At 33.1% G+C, this 10,607-nt stretch overlaps 2 protein-coding genes across 3 annotated transcripts; one reads left to right on the top strand and one right to left on the bottom strand.

Annotated features, from left to right (window-relative positions):
- Nucleotides 1-246: 246 nt before the first annotated feature.
- LOC141711964 (uncharacterized) lies at nucleotides 247-5,361 on the top strand. Of its 2 annotated transcripts, none has more exons than XR_012571497.1 (10): nucleotides 247-562; nucleotides 1,122-1,290; nucleotides 1,391-1,493; nucleotides 1,950-2,062; nucleotides 3,056-3,124; nucleotides 3,437-3,552; nucleotides 3,630-3,684; nucleotides 4,301-4,421; nucleotides 4,834-4,995; nucleotides 5,102-5,361. XR_012571497.1 is itself a non-coding variant. In XM_074514703.1 (10 exons), the coding sequence occupies exons 1-10, from the start codon at nucleotides 450-452 to the stop codon at nucleotides 5,210-5,212; spliced, it is 1,113 nt and encodes a 370-aa protein (XP_074370804.1). In that variant the 5' UTR covers nucleotides 252-449; the 3' UTR covers nucleotides 5,213-5,361. The 2 variants fall into 2 exon arrangements, 1 of the variants encoding a protein (XP_074370804.1); XM_074514703.1 differs by having other exon boundaries at nucleotides 252-562; nucleotides 4,853-4,995.
- A 375-nt stretch (nucleotides 5,362-5,736) lies between these two features.
- Nucleotides 5,737-9,673, bottom strand: LOC141711963 (uncharacterized). The gene is made up of 3 exons (XM_074514702.1): nucleotides 9,325-9,673; nucleotides 7,114-7,632; nucleotides 5,737-6,332 (listed from the first exon to the last, which is right to left on the bottom strand). Exons 1-3 carry the CDS (start codon nucleotides 9,592-9,594, stop codon nucleotides 6,099-6,101), a joined length of 1,023 nt encoding a protein of 340 aa, XP_074370803.1. The 5' UTR covers nucleotides 9,595-9,673; the 3' UTR covers nucleotides 5,737-6,098.
- Nucleotides 9,674-10,607: the final 934 nt, after the last annotated feature.

The following is a 10,607-nucleotide window of genomic DNA, read 5'->3' as shown; positions in this document are numbered from 1 at the left end:
ATAAAATTAGAATACTAAATTAAATTATAAAAAAATATTTTTCATTCAATTAATCTTAAATCAATAATTTTACCGATTAATTCCGATAGCGGACAAAACAAATATTCACTTGTGAACAGAAAAAAGAAATTTAAAAAACTTAGGCACAAAGAGAAAAAGGAACTACTTTTTTAATGATTGAAAAAAAAAAGAACTATTGTCGAACCAAAAGTGAAGAAGAAGAAATAAGTTTCGAGTACTTGGGGAAAAAATTAAAAAGGGAAAGAAAAGCACATAGCTAAGTATCCAAAAGTTGACCCAACAAATCTGAATTGTATAAATTGGGGGCACCAATTTCGATAAGCTGTCACCAAACCCAAACAATTAAAGCTGGTTTTGTGTATAATCTTGTAATCCCTCCCCCCTCGGCCACGGCAAACTAAGGCAAGGGGCGGGGTTTTGTCAAATTCATGTTTAATTGTTTTTTGGTTTCAAAACAAAGCAACATATCATTCTCTAGGGTTTCCTTTCCATATACACAATTCGATCCTCGTTCCTTTTTCTCATTCTCTACCCCCCCCTGGTGCGTCTCTCTCTCTCTCTCTCTCTCTCTCTCTCTCTCTCTCTCTCTCTCTCAGTTTATGTTAGTATTATTGATTGTTTGTATTTGTGTTTTAAATGTTTTGACTGCTACTTTTAATTGTTTATGAGAATGCAGCTATGGTCAGATCGTCATTTCTTTACCTACTGTTTGCTTAGTATCTGTAACATTTTTAACTTTATTAATCACATCATTTGGACTATGTATACATTTCCTGATTCTAACTAACTGTTTTAATTTAACTTTTGATTTTACCCTCTCAATAGATGACCTCTTATACGTTAGAATTTCGTGTTGTTAACATGTTTATGCCCCAAGTTAAATACTTTCTGAGATCTCGCTTCAATACCTTTTTTATTTTTAAAATTTTGATCCAATACCTTTTGGATTTGAAATTCCAGTAGACTCTGAGTTGGGAGCTTCACAAAAATTGCCAAGATGATAATTATGCTTTTTTAGATATTTAATTGCTACAGTATTCAGTGATTTATATTTTTCGTTAAGTGTTGGTGGTTAGTTTCTAACGATTCCAACTAATTAGGTCGTGGCTGATCAAGCAACTGAAATTAATGACTTCTAGAACTATAAGGAGGAGGCTCCACCATAGGGATGTTGATGGGAAAAAGAATGAACATTTTCAGTCATCAGAGGCGGATACCTTGAGTGAACCTTTACTTGGGAGAAATGACTATGATGATAATCCAGTTGAGGTAGGTTACATATATATAAACATATGTGACCACTTGTATCTATATTTTTATCGAGGATGCTTATTTTGGCAAATGAGGGATTAATTTTTGGGCAATACAGGGTGAAACACTTTCAGATATTTTGGATGATGAAAGAAGAAAAGAACAGTTGCATTGGATGTTTCTTTTCTCAAACCTCATTGCACAATGGGCACAGTGGTTATGTAAGTTGTATTCTTCCCTTGCCCTCGTGTTTTAGCTGCTTATATATTCCCTACTTCGACTCTTTGACTATGATTAGATAATTAACCTACATTTTATAGTAACTGTGGAAAGTTATCTTGGGGATGATTGATTAAAATTAATCATTATATACGTACATTTATTAAACTTAATCTCCTTTGGCACTATTGTTACTACATACTTGATGTGAAACTTCTACTTGTGCAAATACTTCTGAAGCTTAAGTCTTCTTCACCTATTTTCACTCAACAACATATGATTAGAATATCTTGGTCTGTTTTTCTCCTGAGAGATCTTTCTGTTTAGCAGTGGATGGCTGATTTGCCACTTACTCAGTGTAGTTGTAACAAATTTTATATATATATATGGTGTTGACTGTGTCCAGTATACCCCTGTTAGCAGTCACATATTTTAATTTTTCTTCTTTATGTTTGTAGCAAATTTGCTCCTTAATTCAGGATCACTTATTGGACGTTTTCTGCCTTTTGCTTCTGGTACTCATAGGGGATCAACCAATAGATTTCTAATGCCTTCACTAAGCCCCTTGCAGGTATGAGTGTTATTGTATCTTTTGGTTCTTTGCTTATCTGTAATTATATTAGTTGTTGTGTTTTGATCATAGTTGTCATTAATGGTCTAAAATCTAGATTCGGATAGAATACCTTACTGTATCTCAATTATTCACGCTTTCAATTATGTATAATGCAGCTTGGGGTCATGAAATTCTTTCGTGCTCGCTATAGATTAGTTTGAAGTGTTTCAAAACCTATATATGTAATTTCTGTTAAATGTTATATCACTTTTCTGAGTGCTCAAACTGACACTTGTAAGGGTTGAATTTACTTAAACTATCATATCCAGGGTTATTTCGCTTTTCCTGTTGTTGATTCTTCTTCCACATCCAACTTTTGTCAGTAATAAACTGTTCATGTTCTGCTATTGTCTTTCCAGCAATCTTACTATCTGGATGATTTACAGCACCTGTATAATGTATCTGCAACAAGGATGATTGAACTTGGACGTTAAGAAGTTATTTGTTATATGTGTAAGTATTAGCAGGAGATCAAAAAAGGATAGGAAGTAGTTGAATACTTGAATCTTCCAATATTAGCGCTTTCTGGAGAGATCAATTAAAATTCTTAATGATGTTGGTATTGTATCAACATTCAGCACCAGCTTTTAAATCCATATTTTGAAAATCGTATATCCTAGAGAATGTAATTACTTGCAAATTAAGGTTTTGTTGGAGAGACATTTGAGTTACATATGGGGTTTTAGGCTTTCCTCTGTAAACATGCAAAAATTGAGTTTCTGAGTGACTCATGGTCATGGACTTTGGTTGTCACTTATCATAGAGTTACTACAATATCGTAACAACAAAGAAAACTACAGAAGAATAATATTATTTTCATGTGATATCGTTCACTTCATTTCCTTTCTGTGCCAGGTGTATCCTTTTTTGTAGATTAAAAGACCATGTGTTAGGATTATACAAGATTTAAAATTGTGTATCTGGAAATTGACTTGTATCTCCGTTCTCCAGGAAGCAAGACTCACAAATCTAAAGCAAAGATTGGAAGTCCCTTTTGATGGTTCTTGTGTGGAGCATCAAGTATGTTTTTTCCCGTATTTAATAACGCAAATAGTTAGTTTTGCATTCCTCTCTTAATATTTTTATATCTAATTACAAATATATAAATATATATGTGTGTATATTTTTAGTTGACCAAATCTAATGCTTTATAATAAGGGATAATGTGGTTCTTGCAAGCTTATGCTGGACAAATTTAGCAACTGTTTATAAGCATGAAGCCGTTTAATAATAGTAAAATATGCGTAATGGTGAATATTATGCAGTATGTAGTGAAAAAATGTTTCTGCTTTTATGCATGCATCACTCCCACAACCTGGTATTTGGTTGCAGGATGCTCTCAAACAGTTATGGAGATTAGCTTATCCAGATAGGGTACTCCCAGGTATTAAATCAGAGCTCTGGAAAGACATGGGATGGCAAGGACCTGATCCTTCGACAGACTTCAGGTTTGTGTGATGTTATGGTAATATGTACTGGGCTGTGATTATGAACTATTTTTGATACTTCTTTGAACTTGTTTTAGGGGTGGAGGATTGATATCATTGGAGAATCTTATTTTCTTTGCCAAGATGTATCCGGTATGTTGGCTTTTTTTGTTAAACTTGGCAGTGTAAAAATTATCTATCTTATATCTGTTGATTATATAACATCATTAAATAAGTCGTGGATTAGACTATGTGTTATTTAAAGAAAACATACATAGCCTTGAACATTTAATTGAACTAGGGTTGATAGAAACAACACTCTCATCAATATTATGGTAAATGAATTGGCCAAAGTTTTCTTAAGTTTTAGGCTTGGTATGAAAGTTTGGAGATTTGGCAAATTCCAACTAGGTATTTGGAGTTGGTTGAATGAGGTTTTCCAAGATTTTGCTTTACATTTTTGTGAGTGTCTTGGGGAATTCGTGTAAAAAACTCAGTTTAAGTTTAATTCTTTTTATTGAGTTTTCTGGTACAGTATTTGGTTACGTGCTTGTTCTTATTAGGATTAGGCTTCATCCTCTTTATGCTTTTGCCACTCTTGGCTGTTTTTAACCCTTTTTGTTGCACCAAACTGAAAAAAGATCTGAAGTTTGGGTCTATTTCATTTGAATTTTTACAAGTATGCATGGGTTGAATTTGAGTTCATGAAATTTAATTATAAATCTAATCTTAAATGGCAAATAGCACCTTAAAAACTTTTTTTCTCCAGGAAGCATTCCAGAAATTGCTGCATAAAAGTGATGGAAAAAGAGCTGATTGGGAGTATCCCTTTGCTGTTGCTGGCATTAATATCTCTTTTATGCTAATACAAATGTTGGATCTTCAGTCAGGTATTTAATGACTATGTGTCATAAATTTTATTGAGCAACAATTTGACAAGTGTATAACATAAGATGTATGGTCAATTAGTCATGAGTATGATGTCAACACAATGTTTATCGCATTTGCAAGTAGCAAAATATCTCGCTTTCTTGAAACTAACTTAACAAACAAAATGATTCTTAGCAAAATTCGTGTGACAGGTAAAACGAAGTGGCAACCACGTAAACTATCTGTTTTGCTGTTAATAAAGAAAGCTGTCTAATATCAAAGTCATAGAGCACCATAACAATAAACAATCTGAGCACAACATTGAATGCATGCTTGTAGTTTGGAGTATGTAGTATTAGTTTGTTCATTTCCTGACAATTATGGACATTTGTTGAAGTTAAATTTATACGATGTTTGAAATGACAATTATAGGTGCTCACCATTCTTGCAGGGAAGCCAACATCTTTGGTAGGATCGCGCTTCTTAGATTTGCTAAGTGAAGATGAAATGGCATTTGATAATCTGTATTGTGTCGCCTTTCAAATGATGGACGCTCAGTGGCTTGCCAAACGAGCATCTTATATGCAATTTAATGTGAGTGGTATCCAGTGTTACATGCTAATACCAACTATCCATGCATCAGTCGCGTATGAGCTATCATTCTTTTTTTCTTTGAAAACCATTGTTAAAATGTGTGCAGGAGGTTCTGAAGTCTACGAGGGCACAGCTAGAGCGTGAGCTTGCACTTGAAGATGTTTTCAGTGTGAAAGACCTACCAGCATACAATATGTTGAAAAAGGAGTCATCTTAAGAAAATCGATAATTTATGTTGCAAATGAAATTTCAGCTGTAATTGTAAGAGAGCCAAATTTTACAGTGTACATTAAATTATGAATTTTATTTGAAGATGAGGAGTACAGTATATATCAAATTATGAATTTATTTAAAGTTTTACACCAACTGGTGATTGTTGATATCTCATTACAAGATTGTGGTTCATCCTCCACTGTCCAAGTCTTATTGTTGTTATATTTGAAAAGCTGACCAAGTCTCAAAAATCATAATATTTTGGAAAACGAGTATTATTGTCAGAGGAATGTAATTTGAAATCATAATATTGTGAATTAAAGTGGCGTTGGTTCCCCTTATTTTTTGTTCCACGATAATATACTTGGGCAGCTTTTCAAAACTCATTTTAATGTCCATATCGAATCCTAGACCTTTCTATGTATCTTAGCACCCGATAGATGACTAAAATCCCTCTTAATGTAATTACAGTACTTGGGTATTGGCTTTACTAGATTTTAGTCCAAGGTCAAAGTGTACCCGCACCCCTCGCCAAAAAAACACAATATATAACTCTGCTTATAAGTTACTCGACACAATTTATATTCTGACAATAACATCAATTTGTTTGTGTATAAAAAATAGTGTTGTGGTCAAAGAACCAGATGTTGCAATTGGAATTCTCCCATTTCGCTTCACACAACCTGAAGATTGTCTAAAAGCTACCATTACCTACATCACTTGGAAGTACCAACTAGCTCTGAGACATGCTTCCCAATTCAAACTCTTAAACTTCTATTCCTTCTGACATGATCTGTTGGCTTACGGCAGAAGAGTATAATTAAATCCCAGCAAGATAATGATCAAGTTTAATAACATCTACTTGTACAAAAATGCAGTTGTGATTGCAACTAATCCTCAGTGGGTACTGGTCCTGAGGTGTCTTCTTCTTTGGGTTCACTAACATCCTCTGACTCCTCCGATGGTTGCACTGATTCAGATTTTGCAGGCCCTGGCCCAGCCGATACCTTAACCATTGATGGACGTAAGAGTCGGTCACCAAGTAAGAACCCCTTGCGGAATTCCTGAAGTATAATGCCTTCTTCAAAATCGTCTGAATCTTCACGCATAATGGCTTCATGTAGCTTTTACAAACCAAAAGAAAAGGAAAATGTCACATATTGTTAAATTAAGTAACACTAGATAAACAAAAAGCAATTCTGGAAGTTCGACTTAGGACAACTAGACACTCAGTAACATTCCAAAGTGCACCAAAACAGATATATGTGATGCAAACATATTGCTCACATTGTGATGTGCACCACTCTATGAAACTAGACAAAACTGGAGTAAACAAAGAATCATTCTACATTTCCATTATGAAGCAAAAGACAACAATAACAAGCTTAGGTCATCAAAAGGTATGTAGTTGTTAGTACTGCTCACCTGAGTTGGCTCGATTTAATCAAGACAAAAACTAACATAAATGTGTATCGGGTCTTCTTGGTACCAAATATAACTATAATAGAGCATTTGAAATAGTTCACTAAGCATTGAAGCCAACTCAAGAGCTGCATGCATCAAGCTAATAACTAAACAATAAACTTACAAATAATGAACGGGAATGGAAATAACACTAAAATGGCTATTTTTTCTTCACTAAGTTGGTGCACATCCAATGATATTTTACTAAAATGCATGCCTATGGTTTACTCAGTTCACAAGGCTCCTACATCACCAGGATCCTACCCTTTACAAAAGTTGTTTTCAGAGGTTCGAACTTGTAACCTAGTGGATAGAAAATAGACACTTGATCGTCACACCAAGCATGACTTTGATAGCAGTATATGAGTTTGAAAGACAGATAAAAGGGATGTACATCTAACTTTAAGAACCTTAAGTACAGTGTAGAATAACTGAGCTTACCATGGGATCGAATGGGTTCCCTGTAGTCTCAACAGGCACAACACCAAGAGACCCTAGAACCTCCGTGAATTGCTTTGATATGCTCTGGTAGCTGTTGTTAATTTTCTCCTCACCCTCTGTCTCTACCTTGATCTGAGTGTTAGCTCTTTCAAAATTGTCTAGAACAGGCAAAAGACTTTCCACAACTTCCCCTTTTGCATTTGTTACAAGCGAGAGTCGTTCTCTTTCGGTTCTTTTCCGGAAATTTTCAAAGTCTGCGCTAATTCGAAGAACTCGGTCTCTCTCATATGACATTTCTGCCGACAAAGTAGCCACTTTGATTTCTAGAGCATCTTTTTCATCTTCGATGGATTGTAAAAGAGCTTCTATCTGAGCAATTTTAGGCTCATCATTGTTTTCTACCGCCTCTTTGTAAGATTGAAGTGAAGCTAAGATGACTGAAGCTTGTTCTTCTGCATCAGTAGTCTCGTCGTCAGTTGCCTTTTCGCCATCTTCCACCTCAGTGCTGTCTGAGTTATCCTATTAAATATAGGTGTAGAACAAATTGAAGCTCAGTAAGTATATTTAGAACAATACTAAGAAAGCTATACTGTTTTTAAACTTCAAATGAATGAAACGTTAAGACAATTTCAATCCAGGGAACACAAATTAAAATCATATATATGGAAACAGGCTGTAAATAGTGTTGTAAAAAGCGCAAATCGGACCTAAGCGGCGAGGTCACCTTCTAGCGGTAAAGCGGGCGCTTAAGCGATTTTAAAAGCGGGCCAATAATCGGATTATAAACAAAAAAATAAATAAAAATAACGAATATTTTTTGAATAAAGAGATAACATCCACATATTATAATAAACCAATAAAAAGATCATTCACAAAGTCATAATTAATTTAAATAATACAAGTAACATTTAAAAATATCAAATTACACCTCTTTTAAAAATAATATTTGTTTTTTATAATTATTTTTATCCCCCATTTAATTCGGTCAAAAACCGCTTCAACGGTCAAAATCCGCTTAAAGCCGCTTAAGCCCGCTTAAATTTTACTAAATGCTTAAATATCTGATTCTGCACTAATGCAAGCGCTTTTACCTCCGATTCAGCTTAAGCCCCCGCTTAAGCGTCTGCTTAATGCGCTTTTTACAACACAAACTCTACAATCATGAATAGTATAATGAGTGATACAACAGTTAATATCGCCAACACACTCGCAGCTATATCATAATTAGAACTTTGCATCTATCTTCTTAATTCTTACGTATATCAACAAATTACTTCAGCATGAGAACAATGTTTATAGATGGAAAGGGTCAACATAGCAATTCAGCATGAAATAATGCTATGTAAAGTAAATACCATGATTTGACAATTGGGAACGGTGTTAAGTGCTATCAGAACCAGCGACATATATCAGAAACAATACCTATATGTTGGTAGTTCAATATGTAATTTAACAAATCAATAATTTATTGAACTAAATGTCAACTTTGGAGCACAAATTCTTATACTTGTGCTCTTCTTATGTATAGTCCTACATTGATGGCAAACTCAGTAACATTAATTTAGCTTTAAAAATAGCTGATCTGATCATTAGTTAACACAACAAAGTATAAAGGTCACATATTTATTTTGCTAAACATATTTATTTCGCTAGTCTAAAGGTCAAACCCACATAATTCATACCGCCCATCAATCCACCATCAACATATCTAGTGCTTCCCTAAACATAATCATGTCAAGTAAAGCAGTGTCCTTCGTTTCAATACACACAAACAATCCATTCCAGTATCTTTTTACCATTCATACAAACCTACCTAATTATATTTAACATACACACACACACACTGAAGCACATATCGAAAACTAACAGAATTTGATTCAGCAAAACTAACTTCTCCCATTCCACATATAAAACAAATCCACTAACCATAAACCTAATTCTTAAGATCCTACAATAACCATCAGCCATAAAAACACAATTACCAATAGCTATATGTAAAGTTGAGATTTTGAATTCAACAACAAAACACAAAAAGATTTAATTTTTATCATCCAAGAACCAAAACCAAACCACCCCCTCCAAACCACATCACTTTTAAAGCTATAATCCTATCTACCCACAAAAATAAAAATCAAGAACCCTCAAAATTAAAAATCAATACAAATATTAACAAATAAAATTGAAGGGTGTGTTGCAATATGTTTGACTAACCTCAATCTGAGAATCTTGAATCTCCTCTTCCACTTCTTGGGTCTCAGTAGATTCACCGGAAGAAGCAAAACAAACAGCAAAACGGGGGCGTTTTAGTAATTTGGGAGAAAAATGAGTAGCTGAGAAGCTTATGCTACTGCAAAGAAATTTTGGGTATGTTTGTTTATTTGTTGTTAAAGGGAGGCGTAAGAGTGAGGCTCTAAAGAGGGGTTTTATAGAAGGGTGAGGAGCATAGAGAGCGGCTGTTCTGGGGACTGTTGTTGCCGCCATGGATAGATACAGATGGGGTTGTAACTTGTATGTATGTAGAGGAGGGAGGGGATAATAAAATGTTGAATTAACAATTTGTAATCAAAGGGTACGGTCAGGGTGGTCTTTACTTTCTACTGCGGCGACTTCCACCACAAATACTTATATGTTTTTTTTTAATTAAAGTAATAATCACTAAAATAATATATATATTTTTCATCAAAACAGTGTATTTTTTTTTCTAAATTGTTTTTATTTTTGATAAAGTAATAAACTCGTCAAAATAATATTTTTTCTCGGTTTCAACCCTATTATTTTAAAGAGATTTAACTGTATTATATTATTAAAAAAATATGACTTTCTTGATAATTATTAATACACGTATATGTTCATAATACTTTTTCAAATATTTAAATTTATTTAAAATAATAGCCTTGATACCTGAAAAAATATTATTATATCGAGTTTCTTATTTTTTTTAGAGTAAAAATACAATATCTCCATTATGTTAAGAACCTTGGAAAATATTATTTTAAAGAAGTTATTATTTAATTGATATATTGTAAGAGCTATTTGAAAATGATAGTTTTATTGATAATTTTATGTGTGTTTTTAAAAAATAATTAAAAGTAGATCAATAGTACACAAAATATTCTTAGTCTTATAATAGTTTGATTTATCCCGGATCAGTAATTTAATTTTTTTTTATGATTTTATTTTAGTTGTTAGAATTATATTTTGATTTTGAATTTGACTTAGTATTAGTTTGGATCAATTATATAAAAAAATTATAATAGTATTTTTTTATCCTAGTTTAATAGTAAAAAGAAAATTAGTCGGATTAATAGTATTTTTTATTAAACAAATTCAACAAATTATATTTACTTTTTTTTGCCACGAAATTATATTTACTTGGTTACATTGATTTTAATTTAAAATATGAATTAGAATAATACAGTTATCAAATTTGAATTGGAATTTAAAATTGATAGAAGTAGTTGATTTTAATAACAATTTTAAAAATATAGATTTCG

The sequence above is a fragment of the Apium graveolens genome, chromosome 3 (genome assembly GCF_009905375.1).
Source record: "Apium graveolens cultivar Ventura chromosome 3, ASM990537v1, whole genome shotgun sequence".
Lineage (NCBI taxonomy): Eukaryota > Viridiplantae > Streptophyta > Magnoliopsida > Apiales > Apiaceae > Apium > Apium graveolens.
This window is presented reverse-complemented; position numbering and strand designations above follow the sequence as displayed.

Excerpts from the sequence above, each read along its gene's own strand:
- LOC141711964 (XM_074514703.1), top strand. The coding sequence starts at position 450 with ATGTTTAATTGTTTTTTGGTTTCAAAACAAAGCAACATATCATTCTCT. Across the intron at positions 2,063-3,055 it reads CTTCACTAAGCCCCTTGCAG|GAAGCAAGACTCACAAATCT; the intron begins GTATGAGTGTTA and ends TCCGTTCTCCAG. Across the intron at positions 4,996-5,101 it reads CATCTTATATGCAATTTAAT|GAGGTTCTGAAGTCTACGAG; the intron begins GTGAGTGGTATC and ends AAATGTGTGCAG.
- LOC141711963 (XM_074514702.1), bottom strand. The coding sequence starts at position 9,594 with ATGGCGGCAACAACAGTCCCCAGAACAGCCGCTCTCTATGCTCCTCAC. Across the intron at positions 7,633-9,324 it reads TTCAAGATTCTCAGATTGAG|GATAACTCAGACAGCACTGA; the intron begins GTTAGTCAAACA and ends TATATTTAATAG. Across the intron at positions 6,333-7,113 it reads GGAACCCATTCGATCCCATG|CTACATGAAGCCATTATGCG; the intron begins GTAAGCTCAGTT and ends GGTTTGTAAAAG.